The sequence below is a fragment of the Heterodontus francisci genome, chromosome 4 (assembly GCF_036365525.1).
Source record: "Heterodontus francisci isolate sHetFra1 chromosome 4, sHetFra1.hap1, whole genome shotgun sequence".
In the NCBI taxonomy this organism is placed as follows: Eukaryota; Metazoa; Chordata; class Chondrichthyes; order Heterodontiformes; family Heterodontidae; genus Heterodontus; species Heterodontus francisci.
Genome location: NC_090374.1, coordinates 89,663,132 through 89,680,739, shown reverse-complemented (window position 1 = coordinate 89,680,739; position 17,608 = coordinate 89,663,132). Strand labels below are relative to the sequence as shown.

The 17,608-nt window shown below is 39.9% G+C and overlaps 2 protein-coding genes across 8 annotated transcripts in view; both read right to left on the bottom strand.

Moving 5' to 3' along the window:
* The window catches only part of mcc (MCC regulator of WNT signaling pathway), a 238,146-nt gene extending 232,363 nt beyond the window's left edge, over positions 1–5,783 (bottom strand). Inside the window, exon 1 of one of the 2 annotated variants that reach the window (XM_068029851.1) lies at positions 5,634–5,783. In XM_068029851.1, coding sequence (XP_067885952.1) covers positions 5,634–5,755 — 122 coding nt within the window. In that variant the 5' untranslated portion in view covers positions 5,756–5,783. The remainder of the gene's footprint in view (positions 1–5,633) is intronic. The other variant, XM_068029852.1, reaches the window with a different exon arrangement.
* Positions 5,784–8,467: 2,684 nt separating this feature from the next.
* Positions 8,468–17,608, bottom strand: part of dcp2 (decapping mRNA 2) — a 48,279-nt gene continuing 39,138 nt past the window's right edge. For 5 of the 6 annotated variants that reach the window (XM_068029845.1, XM_068029844.1, XM_068029849.1 and 2 more), the window contains one exon: positions 8,468–17,527. In XM_068029845.1, coding sequence (XP_067885946.1) covers positions 17,369–17,527 — 159 coding nt within the window. In that variant the 3' untranslated portion in view covers positions 8,468–17,368. The remainder of the gene's footprint in view (positions 17,528–17,608) is intronic. The other variant, XM_068029847.1, reaches the window with a different exon arrangement.

Here is a 17,608-nt window from a genome sequence, read left to right as displayed (position 1 = left end):
CACATATCTTCCTTGTCAAAAACAGATTACAGACAGTAAAGCGAAAGGAACTGGGGTTTCAGTTCTCTCTCAATTTTGTCCATAACACAGCAAAGTTGAAGCCCATGGAATAAAAGGGACAGTGGCAGCTGATATGAAGTTGGCTGAGTGACAGGAAACAGTAGTGGTGATTGATCGTTTCTCAGACTGGAGCAAGGTATAGAATCAAAGAACGTTTATGGCACAGAATGAGGCCACTTGGCCCACTGTGGCTGCGCCGGCCTGAAAAAAGCCACCCAGCTTAATCCCACCTTCCAGCATTTGCCCCCTAGTCACTGACCCCTCTGCTAAGATAAACAGGCCCTTACCATCCACTCTATCCAGGCCCCTTCACAATTCTGCACATCTCAATCAACTCTCCCCTCAACCGCCACTGTTCCAAAGAGAATACATGACAGGGTTTCCCAAAGTTCCCACTGCTTTTCTTGGTATATATTAATGACTTAGACTAGGATGTACAGGACAGAATGTCAAAATTTGTAGGTGACAGAACTTGGAACCACTGAACCATGAGGAGAATAGTGATCCACTTCAAGAGGACATAGACAGGCTGGTTGAATGGGTGAACACATGGCAGATGAAATTTAATGCAAAAGCTTGAAGTGATTCATTTTGGGAGGAAGAATGAGAAGCAAAATAACAGGTGCAATTCTAACGGGGGTGCAGGAATCTTTGGAATTCTCTACCCCATAGAGGGTGAGACATTGAATACATTCAAGGCTGAGATAGATAAGATATTTGAATCTTAAGGGAGTCAAGGATTACAGAGAACAGACAAGATAAGTAAGCTGAGGCCAAGATCAGATCAACCATAAACTTACTGAATGGCAGCACAAGCTCAGGGGGCCGTATGGCCTACTCCTGCTCCTGTTTCTTACAGAACAGACACATCTGGGGGTCTATGTACAAATTGGTTGAGAAAGCTGTTAAAAAGGCATACTGGATTCCTGAGTTTTATAAATAAAGGCATAGAGTACAAAAGCCAAGAAGTGCTGATGAAACTTTACAGAACAGTAGTTTGACCTCAACTGCAGTATTGCGTCCAATTCTGGGCACCACACTTTCAAAAGGATGTTAAGGCTTTAGAGGTTGTAGAAAACATTTACGAGAATGGTTCCAGGGATGAAGGACTTCAGCCGCATGGATAGATTGGAGAAGCTGGGGCTTGCTCCTCAGAGAAAAGAAGTTTGAGAGATTTGATAGATGCGTTCAAAATCATGAGAGGTCTAGAAAGAGTAGATAGAGAGAAACTTTTCCTACTGGCGGAAAGATTAAGAACCAGAGGACACAGATTTAAGATAACTGGCAAAAGAACCAAAGGCAACACGTTCCCACTCATGTGAGGATTGAGAACGAGAAGACACAGATTTGAAGTGATTGGCAACAGAAGCAAAAGCGACAGGAGGAAAAGCTTTTTCACGTAGCGAATGGTTAAGATCTGGAATGCACTGCCTGAGTGTGTGGTGAAGGCAGGTTCAATCAAGGCATTCAAAATGGAATTGGACTGTTATCTGAAAAGGAAGAATGTGCAGGGTTACGAGGAGAAGGCAGGGGAATGGCATTAGGCGAATTGCTCTTTCGCAGAGCCAGCAGAGACTCGATTGGCCGAATGGTTACGACACAGAAGGAAGCTATTCTATGATTTTCAGCATGCAGTCACAAAATTACTTGTACACAATTTCTGCTGGCTGTTCAGTATCAGTTGGAACACCTTATCCATTGTGTAATTTGTTTCAGAACTCATTCTGTTCTCAAGTGAATTACATTATCAATGCAAGGAATCAATCAGTGTGCTGAATGTATTCGTTAGTTATGCATTCCTTAACAGTTTTACAAAAAATTACAAATGTTTTCGTTGAAATTATTTTTTTAAATATCTGTAAACATCTTGTGTTCCTTTGGGGTCATTTTGTGGTTCATTTATTTGCCATTTAATCATAATTTATTCAGGTGTGCACTTGGTCTCAATACTCTGTTTCCAACGACATAGGAGAGCAAAAGAATAGTCTGCACCTTAGGACACCCAATACCTTTAAACTGGTAGAAACAGCAACCTTCAGTTGACTTATTTGAACTTCCTCATATCAGTCAATAAAACTAACTTTTTCGATTAAATTGCAAATTTAAAAACTTGGTCAACCATTAAATTCAGGCTCTCCGCATTCATAAGAACATACAAATTAGGAGTAGGCCACTCAGCCCCTCAGGCCTGCTCTGCCATTCAATAAGATCATGGCTGATCTGACTGTAACCTCAACTCCACATTCCTGTCTAGCCCCAATAGCCTTTCACCCCCTTACTTATAAAGAATCTATCTACCTCTGCCTTAAAAATATTCAAAGACTCTGCTTCCACTGCCTTTTGAGGAAGAGAGCTCCAAAGACTCATGACCTTCAGTGAAAAATCCTTCTCATCTCTACCTTAAATAGGTGACCCCTTATTTTTAAACAGTGACCCCTAGTTCTAGATTCTCCCAAGAGGAAACATCCTTTCCACATCCACCTTGTCAAGACCCCTCAGGATCTTATATATTTCAATCAAGTCACTTCTTACTCTTCTAAACTCCAGCGGATACAAGCCTAGCCTGTCCAACCTTTCCTCATATGGCAACCCGGCCCATTCCAGGTATTAGTCCAGTAAACCTTCTCTGAACTGCTTCCGACACATCTACATCCTTCCTTCAATAAGGAGACCAATACTGCACATAATACTCCAGATGTGGTCTCATCAATGCCTTGTATAGTTGAAGCAAAACCTCCCTACTTTTGTATTCAATTCCCCTCGCAATAAATGTTAACTTTGTTAGCTTTCCTAATTACTTGCTGTACCTGCATACTAACCTTTTGCAATTCATACATTAGGACACCCAGATCCCTCTGCATCTCAGAGCTCTGCAATCTGTCAGCAAGAAAAAGGGTGAGATGGCCAAATCTAGAGCCCCATAGATGTCAAGGAGCTTACAGAGTAAGATAAGGCAGAAAAGGAAAGCTTATGTCCAACACCGAGAACTCAATACTACAGAAAGTCAGAAGGAGTATAGAAAGTGGAGAGGTAAAATCAAAAAGGAAATTAGGAAAGCGAAGAGAGGGCATGAAAGAAAATTGGCAAGCAAAATCAGAGAGAACCCAAAGATGTTTTATCAATACATTAAGAGTAAGAGGATAACTAAGGAGAGAGTAGGGCCCATAAAAGACCAAAAAGGTAACCTATGTGTAGAGGCGGAAGAAATTGGTACAGTTCTTAATGAATACTTTGGGTCTGTCTTCACAAAAGAGGGGGATGATGCAGATATTGTCCTGAAGGAGGAGTGTGAAGTATTGGATTTGATAAACATAGGTAGAGAAGTATTAATGGGATTAGCATCCTTAAAAGTTGATAAATCACCTGGGGCAGATTAAATGTATCCTAGGCTGTTAAAAGCGAGAGGGGAAAAAGCAGAGGGTCTGACCATCATTTTGCAGTCCTCACTGGATACAGGTGTGGTGCCGGAGGATTGGAGAACTGCTAATGTTGTACCTTGGTTTAAAAAGGAGGCAAAGGATAGACCAAATAATTACAGGCCAGTCAGTCTAACCTCAGTGATGGGCAAATTATTGGAATCTATGCTGAGCGGCAGGATAAACTGCCACTTAGAAAGGCAACAGGTTAATCAAGGACAGTCATCATGGATTTGTTAAGGGAAGATCTTGTTTGACCAACTTGATCAATTTTTTTGAAAAGGTAACAAGATAGACGAGGGTAGTGTAGTTGATGTGGTCTATATGGATTTTAGCAAGGCTTTTGACAAGATCCCACATGGCAGACTGGTTAAAAAAATAAAATCCTATGGAATCCAGGGAAATGCAGCAAGGTGAATACAAAATTGGCTTAATGACAGGAAACAAAGGGTAATTGTTGACAGGTGTTTTAGCGACTGCAGGGCTCAGTACTGGTGCCCCTGCTTTTTGTGGTATATATTAACGATTTGGACATAAATGTAGGGGGTATGATCAAGAAGTTTGCAGACTACCCAAAGATTGGTCGTGTGGTAGATAGCTAGAAGGATAGCTGTAGGCTGCAGCAAGATATTGATGGTCTGGTCAGATGGGCAGAAAATTGGCAAATGGAATTCAACTTGGAGAAGTGTGAAGTGATGCATTTGGGGAGGGCAAACAAGGCAAAGGAATACACAATGAGAAAATATTGAGAAGTATAGAGGAAGTGAGGGACCTTGGAGTGAATGTCCACAGATCATGGGTAAGGCGGCATATGGAATCCTTTCCTTTATAAGCCGAAGCATAGAATACAAGAACAAGGAGGTTATGCTGGAACTGTATAACTCATTGGTTAGGCCACAACTTGAGTAGTGTGTGCAGTCTGGTCACTTTTACAGAAAGCACTAGAGAGGGTATAGAGGAGATTTATGAGGATGTTGCCAGGACTTGAAAAATGCAGCTATGAGGAAAGATTGGATAGGCTGGGATTGTTCTCCTTGGAACAGAGAAGGCTGAGGGGAGATCTGATTGAAATGTACAAAATTTTGAGGGGCCTGGATAGAATGGAGGTGAAGGGTCTATTCACCTTGGCAGAGAGGTCAGTGACGAGGGAGCAAAGTGATTGGTAGAAAAATTAGAGGGGAGATGAGGAAAAACTTTTTCACCCAGAGGGTAGTGGGGGTCTGGAACTCACTGCCTGAAAGGTTGGTTGAGGCAGAAACCCTCAACTCATTCAAAAAACTGGATATGCACCTCAAATGCCATAATCTGCAAGGCTGCGGACCAAAGGTGGGATTAGAATAAGTGGATCATTTTTCATCCGGCACAGACATGATGGGCCAAGTGTCTTCTTTCTGTGCCTTAAATATTCTATGATTCAGGGACTATGCTTCTTTTATTCTTCCTGCCAAAATAGACAATTTCACATTTTCCCACATTATACTCCATTCACCAGATCTTCACCCATTCACAACTTATCTATACCCTTTTGTAGCCTCCACATGTTCTCTTCACAACTTGCTTTCCTATTTTTGTCATCAAATTCATGTTGCTTGAAACGCTGTCATCGGATTCTCCAAAAAAAAACTAAAGGCATAAACTACCCGCATATGAAATGCTGCTTTTGGCTTTCCAACTTAAAAATCTTAAGTTTATAAATACTTCGGTTTTGAAAATTTGGTGCCCGTGGACAAGTGCTTTTATGTTATGTTGCACACTGGCTGATTACGGTAAATTTTGAACCAAAACAAATCTGCACAAGTTTTAATTTAGATAGAATGAGAAAGCGTCTTTCCTCCTGAAAGCTGTTACACACGATGCAACAAATTCTATGATTTAATATTGTTACAACTTGTGGCAAACTCAACCTCGCCAAATTGTTCACTACGTTTCTATGCCTTAAAACGCATCAACTTCTGAAAAGTTTCTTCACCCCTCCCCCAACTACTCTAGCAAATGGGGCTAAAGTTTATCTGCAATGCATAAAGGAAATGCAGCTGGCTCCAGCTCCCTCCTCAACATTTTAAACTATTGTTTGCAGCATTTAAGATTTTCCAGTCATCTCACTAAAATTCCCCGCCCCGAGGCAATTCTTGGAGATGAAGCAAACACAAGCCCTACCTACTGACGTAGCCGTCACCATCCCCATCACAAGTCTGAAACAGCCGTTTCATCCTCTCCTCCTCACCGGTGCTCGAAGTGTCACTACTACCGCTGCTCGCACTCACCACCGCCGCCGCCATCTTCTCCCAACCCAGCCCCTAAAACTCCCGACGTCACAACCAAACAGCCAGCGCGCACCCGCACGAGGGCTGGGGTTCGAAACGGTAATTGCACGCGCCACACACAGCCTCGCTCAACACAAAACACCAGTTCCCCCCCCCAAGAAAAACCACCAATCAGAGGCATGGAGCTCAGGCTGAGCTCCGCATTCGCTGACTGTGAGCTGCGGATGCCAAGCAAACTCAGGTGAGGCAAGCTTTTACCTACATTACCGACAGTAACACCTAAATACAAAATTGGGCTAACCAACTTTTTGTCAAGCCCAAGGACAAACAGGGGTAGACAGATCTAATGTTCTTGGCTCAAAATAATTTCATTTCCATATCTTGAATGCCTGCCTTTGCACGCAGATCGCTCGCATACCATACATCTAATTTTGACAGTGAATGACCAATTCCCCTCGCGAAAAATGATAACATTCTATTACCTTTCCTAATTACTTGCTGTACCTGCATACTAACCTTTTGCAATTCATGCACTAGGACACCCAGATCCCTCTGCATCTCTGAGCTCTGCAATCTCTCACCATTTAGATATGTTTTTTTATTCTTCCTGCCAACGTGGACAATTTCACACTTTCCCACATTATACGCCATTTGCCAGGTCTTTGCCCACTCACTTAACCTATCTATAATCCCTTGTGTCCTCTTCACGTTACTTTCCTACCTATCTTTGTCTCATCAGCAAATTTAGCAACCATACCTTTGGTCCCTTCATCCAAGTCATTTATATAAATTGTAAAAAGTTGAGGCCCCAGCACAGATCCCTGTGGCACACCACTCGTTACATCTTGCCAACCAGAAAATGACCAATTTATGCCTCCTGCTTCCTGTTAGCTAGCCAATCTTCTATCCATGCCAATATGTTACCCCCTACACCATGAGCTTTTATTTTCTGCAATAACCTTTGATGTAACACCTTATCAAATGCCTTCTGGAAATCTAAGTACAATACATCCACCGGTTCCCCTTTATCCACAGCACATGTAACTCCCTCAAAGAACTCCAATAAATTGATTAAACATGATTTCCTTTTCACAAAACTATGTTGACTCTGCCTGATTACCTTGAATTTTTTTAAATGCCCTGCTATAACCTTTTTAATAATAGCTTCCAACATTTTCCCTATGACAGATGTTAATACCTTAGAGGGTTTTGGGGCTGGAGGAGATTATAGAGAGGCCATGGTAGGACGAAAACAAGGATGAGAATTTTAAAATCAAGGCACTGCTTAACTGGGAGCCAATACAGGTCAGTGAGCACAGTATGATGGGTGAACAGGACTTGGTGTGAGTTAGAACATGGGCAGAAGAGTTTTGGATGGCCTCAAGTTTATGGAGGGTAGAACATTGGATGCCAGCAAGGAGTGCATTGACATAGCCAAGTCTAGAAGTAACAAAAGCATGGATGAGAGCTTCAGCTGCAGCTGAGCTGAGGCAGGAGCAAAGTCGGTCGATGTTATGGAGTTGGAAATAGGCGGTCTTAGTGATGGCGCGGATATATGGTTGGAGACTCATCTCAGGGTCAAATATGACACAGAGGTTGCGAGCAGTCTTGTTCAGCCTCAGATGGTTTCCAGTGAGAGGAATGGAGTCGGTGGCTAGGGATCAGAGTTTGTAGCAGGGACCGAAGACAATGGTTTCAGTCTTCCAAATATTTATTTTGAAGAAATTTCTGCTCATCCAGTATTGGATATTGGACAAGAAGTCTGACAATTTAGAGACAATGGAGGGGTCGAGAGAGGTGATGGTGAGGTCGAACTGGGTGTCATCAGCATACATGTGGAAACTGATACTGTATTTTCAGATGATGTCACTGAGGAGGCAGCATGTATATAAGAAATATGAGCTTCGATACTTGGAGGACCAGTAAATAAACAAATACATAAAAACAGAAAACGCCAGAAACACTCAGCAGGTCAGGAGAGAGAGGCGTAATATTTCAGGTCAACCTGAAACCTTAATTAACCACAAACTTCTCTGTTTTTATTTGAGATTTCCAGCACCTGCAGTATTTTGCTTTTTCTAATATCACATTAATATCACTTCAGTTTTCATATAGGAGATGGATATTAGAATTTTTGAACTACTAGAGGTGGTGTAGACAGTGAATATTATCAATTATTAACAGTGGAGAATATTATTATAGAGGGATGATGCAGACATTGTAGTTAAAGAGGAAGAGCGTGAAATATTAGGTATGATAAGCATAATGAGAGAGGAAGTACTAGAGGGTCTGACATCCTTGAAAGTGGCTAAATCACCAGAGCCAGATGGATTGTATCCAAGACAGTTAAAGGAAGCCAGGGAGGAAATAGCAGATGCTCTGAGGATCATTTTCAAATCCTCACTAAATACAGGTGAGGTACTAGAGGATTGGAGGTCTGCAAACATTGTACTATTGTATAAAAAGGGTGCGACGGATATACCAAATAATAAGAGGCCGGTGAGTCTGACCTTGGTGGTGGGAAAATTATTACCATCAATTCTGAGAGATAGGATAAACTGTCACTTCAAAAGTACTTCATTAGCTGTAAAGTGCTTTGAGACATCCGGTGGTCATGAAAAGTGCTATATAAATGCAAGTTTTTCTTTTCTTTCGTCTCCCCTCTCCCTTAAATGCATACAGTGATCTTTGGTCAAGAGGGAAAAAGTATTTTATTTAAAAACACCTTAATACAACATTTGAATGCTACGTGGAATCTTTCAGCTTCCATGCATGATCAATTGCATTGTTCAAAAACAAATTCAATCAGCTGCAATTCAGAATACAAATAGATTCAAAATAGGGAAAGAGAACTCTCAGAATGCAAACTGATTCTCATTTATTTTTATAGGCTCAATACTTTCATTAATGTTCAAAGTATGGAATTAGATACCTTTTAAAAATATCATGCCACTCAGTTACAACCTAATGTTGAGCAGATGACTAAAACTAGAAGGCATAGATCGAAGGTGAGAGGGAGGACGTTTAAAGGGGATCAAATGGGTAACTTTTTCACACAAAGAATAGTGGGTATCTGAAATGAGCTGCCTGAAGAGGTGGTGGACGCAGGAACAGTAGCAACATTTAAGAGGCATCTGGACAGGTACTTGAATGAGCAAGGCGTAGAGGGATATGGAATTAATGTAGGCAGGTGGGATTAGTATAAGCATTATGGTCGGCATGGACGCAGTGGGCCGAAGAGCCTGTTTCTATGTCGTACGACTCTATGACATTCCTAATGCAAGTTTTTTTTAAATGTGTAAGAGCACTGTGTGTCTTTCGCTTCAAATCTAGGTGTTACTTTGCTCTCATTAAACCTGAACAGGTAAAATTGATGCATAAAAATTTTGCAGTACTGAAAAGAGATTTCCCAAAATGAAAGATATATCAGTGACTATAAAAGTGTAAAATTATATTACAAAACTTTTGTTAAATGTAACTCAAAACAATCTTAGTATAAAAATGAACTACCAGCAAATATGAAATAATCTCAAGCTGCAACTCAACCATTTACACAATATCACATGAAATGCAAAGCAAAGCTAAAATTTCACAGTACTGTGTCTATTACACAAAAGGGACTAGTGTCCAATGAAAGCAGAATCTAAAAATAAACCAAATAATATTTGGTTTTACATGGAATTTAGGCAACAGTGTGGTCTGAGCTTTGATTGTATTAGCACATTAGGATTATTTTGTACCATCATGTTCCTCCCCTCCTGCCCCAAAAGCAAAATAAAAACTGCAAGACAACCTCTGAATGACTGAGTCATTTTAAAAAGAGCACTTGCCAAAAGATGGCTTACTTGCCATAAAATATCAATTTATGATCTTTACTGTACTAGGTAATTTTCTTCCAGTACTAATATGTTTTTAAAAAATGCCCAAGAGTACTGCTTCGTAATGACATTTGAACACATATTTATAAGAGTATTGCGTCTCTGCACTTCCAATATCTACCAGAACCCATCACATTAAACAAAAAATGAACGTGGTATTTCAGAACAAAAGCTTTGTTTGCAATATCCAAATCCTAAATAAAATCTTAAAAATTACTAAATTAATGAATACACTTTTTTAATTAATGAGCAATGATGGCATGTTTTAGGTGGCATTCAACACACAAGGCTGCACACAAACTTTCAAGTACTAGTGAGGAAAATTAAAGTTTCTACCATTTATTGCTAACAAATCAATCTGGTTTAAAAGTGTAATCAAATTATTTCTCCAACAAAAATCAGACGAACCATCTAATTTTATCGGAAGTAAATCAGGATTTTAGTTGGAATTAGAACATTTGTGTAAAATCACTTTGGATCCACAGGGAAAAAAAGACAGCATTTAAAATAAAACATAAATCACCGTGAAAAGTGGCTTGATCAGACATGTACATCGATGCTGTACTACACTCATTTAGCATTCAAAATTGCAATATTTTAATAAAAGCAAAACACTGCAGATGCTGGAAATCTGAAATAAAAACAAGAAATGCTGGAAATACTCAGAAGGTCTGGCAGCATCTGTGGAAAGTGAAGCAGAGTTAACATTTCAGGTCAGGTCTACTAGAATTTGAGACATTCAAATGAAGCGAAACAGCACTGCCTGTTTAGTTTAGTTATACAGCACTGAAACAGGCCCTTCGGCCCACCGAGTCTGTGCCGACCATCAACCACCCATTTATACTAATCCTACACTAATTCCATATTCCTACCACATCCCCACCTGTCCCTATATTTCCCTACCACCTACCTATACTAGGGGCAATTTATAATGGCCAATTTACCTATCAACCTGCAAGTCTTTGGAATGTGGGAAGAAACCGGAACACCCGGAGAAAACCCACGCAGACACAGGGAGAACTTGCAAACTCCACACAGGCAGTACCCAGAATTGAACCCGGGTCGCTGGAGCTGTGAGGCTGCGGTGCTAGCCACTGTGCCGCCCTAACCACTGCGCTTCATGATCACGTCAAAGTTTACACATCGACTCCACTGCAAATCTGTAGTCACCAATTAACCACTTTTGTTTGCATTTTGAAAGCATTTTAAAACATTTACACAGTAATGATAGTTTTCAACTTACAATTCAGTATAATTGATCTTTAATTAAGGCAACACTTTGAAAACAAAATCCGCAAGTACTTGCTCTTCTGGCAATAGGGAAAAGCATTAGCTGTCACATTGATCAGTGTTCGCTGCACAATTTAGCACAAAATGATGTGCAATTGGTTCACTTCTTTAAAAATGGACTTTCATAGATTACAAGAACTGTAGATGCTTACTTTTTTAAGTTTCATCATCACAACAAATAAAACTAAAACTAGCATTTTTTTGCTCTAAAAGAAAATCCCTGACTCCCTTTGTCTTTCATCTGTCAGGGCTTCAAAATATGCAATAAGATGTCTCAAACAAGTGGTCAAATGAAAAAGTTAGTTTTTTGAACTATCTACTTCAGCACTGAAAATGTATATTTGACTGAACACCTTGCAAACCAATTCAGAGGTGGTCAGTAAAATACAAAATATTTAAAAGAGCAGGAACAGTGCATTTAAGTATAAGAACATGAAGATGTGCATTATGGAAAATAAAATGCAACAAGGCAAGGAGCAAAACAAAAATTAAAGTACACAAGTTAATCTAACTTGGAGCTTCCTCCTACACAGGACCTTCAAGTTCACAGCTATCTAATAATTGTCATTTTGAGAAGTTAAACCATGGGAAAGGGTCTCTGAGGTTTGGGTAACTTTTAGTATTATACTCAATTTAAGTCCCATTATATGAAACCATTTATGCCATTATAACCTACTAAAATGTTCCATTATTTGCATTGACTCAATTGTACTTCTGTCAGGTATCTTGATCTAATTTTGAAACCTTCACAAATCTATTTACAATATATAACCACAACAGTTTCAGAATAACTAACATTATTTTAACATTCTTTTTTAATATTGATGATTAAGTACGCAAAGGAACAAATTGTATTTTTATCCTCACAAGATTTCTAATTATTTTTACACATAAAATACTGATCAAAATCCTCTGCCAACTACTTAAACCAGCTGAAACATTAACGGTTTCTTTCTCCACAGCTGCTGCCAGACTTGCTGAGTATTTCCAGCATTTTCTGTTTTGATTTCAGATTTCCAGCATTCACAGTATTTTGCTTTTGTACTCAACCACCTGTTGTGGTTTCTTAATCATCTCAGCACCAGCCATGTTCCTTCATGTAGTACATTTTGGCAATGACATCAGTGAAGCCAGCATATTCTTTTTGGTGGGACTGAAGGTACAATCCATGGAATTTTGACTTAAATATTGAAGGACTCCATCAACATCTGCAAGTTTATCCAGCAACTAGACATACAGAACAGGAGGAGGGTCCCAGATTCGAATTAAGTTAACTGATTTAATTGATAGGGATACATTTAGCCACAGTGAAATCAAAGTATGTCGCTGTGGCACAGCAAATGATCTTTACTTTTTACGTCATCCATGATAGATGTGATCTGATGTTCAAAATGGTGGGGGGGGGGTGGGGTGCAGTAAGAGTGTGCAGAATCAACATTCTTCACCAACTTGCATTTATATAGCACCTTTAACATAGTAAAAATGTCCCAACATGCTTCATCAAACAAAATTTGACATCAAGCCACATAGGACATTAGGACAGGTGACCAAAAGCTTGGCCAAAGAAGTAGGTTTTAAAAGAGGAGCGAGGTGGAGACGTTTAGGGAGGGAATTCCAGAGCTTAGGCCCCAGGCAACTAAATGCACAATCAGCAATTGCAGAATGATGAAAATCGGGGATGCGCAAGAGGCCAGAATTGGAAGTTTGTAGGGCTGGAGGACGTTACAGAGATAGAGAGTGGGGAGGTAATGGAGGGGTTTAAAAACAAGGATGAGAATTTTACAATCGAGACATGGCTGGACCAAGAGCCAATGTAGGACAGCGAGCACAGCGGCGATGAACGGTACTTGGTGCAAGTAAGGGCATTGACAGCAGAGTTTTGGAAGAGCTCAAGTTTAATGAGGGTGCAAGGCCAGCCAGGAAAGCATCGGAATAGCTGAGTCTAGAGGCAACGTGGCATGGATGAGGCTGTCAGCAGCAGATGAGCTGAGGCGGGCACAGTCACAGTGGTAGAAGTAGGTTGTCTTGGTGATGCAGAGGATAATGTCAGATCTCAATCAGGGTCAAATAGGATGGAAAAGTTGTGAACAATTTGTTCAGCCTCAGAGAGTGGCTAGGGAGAGGGATGAAGTTGGTTGCTGGAGAATGAACTTTTAGGCAGGAACCAAAGATAACGGCTTCAGTCTTCCCAGTATTTAGTTGGAGAAAATTTCTGATCATCCAGTATTGACTGTCGGACAAGCAGCGTGTCAAATCAGAGGCAGTGGAGGGGGCGACGGATGGGGTGATGAGGTAGGGCTGGGGGTTATCACTCTGGAGAAGTACACACAAGCATACGTTTCCTAGTGGGCACTTAAAAGCAGCAGAGGTCCAAGCATGGAATCAAAACCCTTTCCCATCACAGAGTAAGAATATATTGGGAGGAGAGAGATTTTCTTTGCAGTTCAGCAACAGAGTTGTATTTTAATTATCAGAAGGAACTGTAGTGAGGATAGATAAAATGGTACAAATGGTGCAGTCAGATCTCAATAAGTAGAAGACAGATTTCTAAAATCTTCCGGTTTTTATATGAAAGGAATTAATAAAGGTGTACTTTACACTATCCAATTTTGTATTTTCTACCAATGCTGAACTCTAAATTTTTCCCAATTATAAATATGCAGAGATTTATTTTGCAAATGGTTAATCTTTAATCAAACTTGCAGCCAGTGTGTACTAATGGATGCAATACTGAGCCAATAAATACATCAATATGAACCACAGAAAATACTAGCAGCTAGCTAAAAAACATTATAAAAATGTTACTGCACAATAAGTTTGACATATCAATGCTAATTTTGACATATCACACACCATAATCTGTGCTGAGAAAATCCACATTATAAATTCATTTAAGCAGACATTATCCAAAGTGAACTGGATTGGAGAAGGCAGTGGGATCAAGTCATTTCTTTTTAACTTAACAGCTTTCTTCTTCCATTCTTGGAACAGTTTATGCTTCAAAGAAATGGTATTTAATAGCACTGAATTACAAAATTAGATATTTGTCTATTGCTTTATTTCTGGGCAACAATTTTGGTAAACTCACAGGCATTAAGCTTTTTAAAAAAAAAATCACAGTGGCCTCATCCAACCAGAATTCTTTTTTTTTAAGTTAACACTTCAAGAAGTTTCCCTATAACACTTTTGTTATGCCTATAGATCAGAATAAAAGCCAGAGACCTGGGGCTGAATTTTATTCGCTCGCTTCCGTTTTCACGCGGCAGCTCATTTACAAGGAAGGGCGAAGCACCCGCCCCTGATGATGGAGAGGAGGCGGGCACTTCGCCCCAACAACATCCGGCAGTTAAAGGGCTTCAGGCCCTGCAGTTTAACTTTTTAAAGTGACAGGTGTGAAAACAGGAAAGTGGAAACTATCAGTTTAAAACCCCTCTCCCACCCCCTCCAATGAGTACTCAATATCTAAATAGCCCTTTCCAGCCAAAAAAATTAAAAATTAGATTCTAACCTTTCCCCCCCTGAACTTTCTCCATTTTACCCTTCAACCCCTTCCCAGCATCCCCTCCACCAATTGCGTAAGGTTTTGCAATTTCCCCCACCACCCCTCCTGGACCTGAAAATTTCACTCCTCCCCCCTCCCCACCTGTGTTACGCCTTGGATCTAGATCTGAAGGTGCAGGACTTCCGGCAAATAGCCGGAATATTGGCATGGGACGGCTGTCGCTACAAGTCTTTATTCATTAATTTTAATGTAATTAACATATTTAAATAGAGTCTCCATCGCAGAGAGGACGCCACAAGACCTCACCACCGTCGGTAAATTGCAGTGGGGCCTTCTCGGCCTTGAGGCCCGTGGCGGGCCTCCCCGGAAGTATTTTCCGTGCCCCTCCCCGCCATGACCCCCAACACTGGGGGGCTTATAAAATTCAGCCCCTGAAGTTTCTACTCTGCTGTACTGGTCTTTTCAGCACAATTTGCCCAAAATCGGTGAAACCGGTACGAAAGATTGCAGAATTTTAAGTGCAAATTGCGTTTCCACAATCTTTTGCGTTAGTTTACAAAAGAATTTGTGGCCACCAAACTGGCCACATGCCCAGATTGAAATAATTACCATTGGGAGTTTCTGTTAATTGCATTCTTCCGCACGTCTTCGAGGAGGCTTTAAAAATTAAGCTGGTTCTTTTGGGTGAAAGGACACTAATAGGCACATTACAAAAGCTTTTGAAAATGAAACTGGCTCCTATAGTCCACAAAAACTAGCAAACAATTCTGTATATATTTTTAAAGTCATTTTCAGTTATTTAAAATTAGGTTACACATAGGTGGTGGACTAGACACTGAATAAAATTTTTGTGATAAACCCATTTTCAGCTGTACAACCAAACTGCACCAAGTTGCCACTCTTAAATATATCAAGGAATTTAAAAAAAACATTCTAAAACACTGTCCGATTGTGCTGGTTCATGGGAGATTTTGTTTGCCAACATGCAAATGAGTTTGTGCAGAATCTTGGGGTGGGGTGGGGGGGCGGGGGCCAGAGGAAATGCTTCTCAAAAGTAGCACAATTTTGGGCATAATTTGCGCCCAGATCAATTGTGCCCAAAGCAGAAACTCTACCGCCATGGACTCAATGGGCTGAATGGCCTCCTTCTATGCCGTAAAAGACTCTATGTAAGACTTGCACACAGTTTTGAAATAAACTTCCACCCAAGAAATCTATTCTAATGCAAATTGATTTTATTTTCAATAAAAGCTCAGTCTCATTTGAAGAATATCATCCTTTTCAATCAAACTCTTCCACTTGATGATGGAGGTGAAAATGGGACAAACAAATAAATGTATCCTTTATTACAATATTGTAACAATTTTAAAATCCTATTGTGTTCATAAGGTTATAAAGTTTAACAAAGGATAATTACTTGTTATTAAACAGTCTACCATCATAATTTAGTTGGATGTTGCTTCTGCTTTATACATATGCACTGCAATGCCATGAAGACAAGTTGAGCAGGATAAGCAGAAAATTGAAAATAAATTCAATTTAGCAATCTTCTAAATTTCTCAATATAAAAATCACTTTATAATAAACCATAATGTGTGTGACAGGTACTTGGTTTTGGGTTGTACAACTGAACAACAAAATCATGAGGTCATGACTTCTGAGGTTTCATTTTCTGCAGTAGGATGGCAGTCAAGGTTGCATGTCTATTAAGTAGGGAGTTAACTGGAAAGAGACCTGAAATCACTCTTCAAAGAAGAGTGCCTTTCATCTCACCAAGTCTATTTCCAAAATGAATTTGGGTAACTTTGTACAGAGGAGCAATGTTCAGTAGTGATTAAGGCTGATCAAGTTTTAACTACAAACTGTCCATCCTTCAGATCTCCAAAGTTTCGGGTCAATATTTGTGATTATCACATCAAAGTGCATTATCTAGCCAATAGTTTCCTTTTTTAAAAGCATTAAGCTGTAGTCAATGGAATCAATTAATTTTAATAAAACTGATTTGTTGCTGAGTCACTCATTGTAATATTTGAGACAGTAGATTGTTGGAACTTACAGACCAAATTGGAAGTCTGTGCAGTCCAATCATTGATTTATTGATACACTAAATGACTGAAAGGACAATGAGCCTGAGAGGGTTTTAAAAATCAGCAGTCAGTCTCCCATTCTCACAATGAACTTCAAGAGTGTTAATATATCTGACCCATGTATAAAATGAGAAATTTCCTTGAAGTTGCACCAAAGTTACTGAATAAATAGGAAAAAAAATCATTTACTACTAATGGATCTGGAACAACTGCCAGAAATGAACAGTCAATAAGCTGAAAACACAGTTGAACATCTTGTAACTACAGCAACACTGAAGACCATTCAGAACAATGGAAGATCTGCAAAGGAACAAACAGGGAACAAAAAATATGCACTATCTGGTTAGTGCATGAATATCACCATAAATGTGATTCATTAAACTACAGAAAACAGAAGTATAATGCTGCAACAATCCATTCTGTCCTGCCTTTCCAAATACCCACTCAAAAAGCTAGATATCTTTCATCTGTACTTGCACATTCAGCAGTAAGTGTCATATCCAAGCTAAAGTAATGGGAGGGGGGGGGCAATGGGGAGAAAAAAGGAAGGAAAGTTTATTTGGAAAAAAAGAAAAAATTCTCCTCTCCAGTATTGCACTCATAAAATAATCACTTAAAAAGAAAACCAATGGCCAGTTGCAAATACTGAAAAGGTACTTGTGTAGAAAGGCAAAATTGCATTAAACATGACCTCATCACATTCATTTCTGCCCACTTTTAAAAATCCCACCCTCTACTTTTTAAAATCCTTCAGGCTCTGGAACACCCAAGGGTGGAAAGGTCAGTTTTTCATTGATCATGCAAGATGTTCCATGCAACCTTCTGATCTCTTCATGTGAAAGCCCAACACGCTGTCATAGGTCAAAGCATTTCATAATTGCATCTCGATCAAACTTGAAGCTGAGAAAGGCCCTGGATGAAAAACTAAAATTGGAGTGTCCGCTGCAGGAATCAGAGAGATCAGAACCTGATTCGCATGTCCCAGTATATTCCAAGAGCTGATTAGAGCTGCACAGTTCACAAACTGCATCTGTATGGAAAAAAAAAGATAATTGTACTTCAATACTACAGACAAAATGATTTTTAAATCTGAATGCACGTAAGCGTCAAA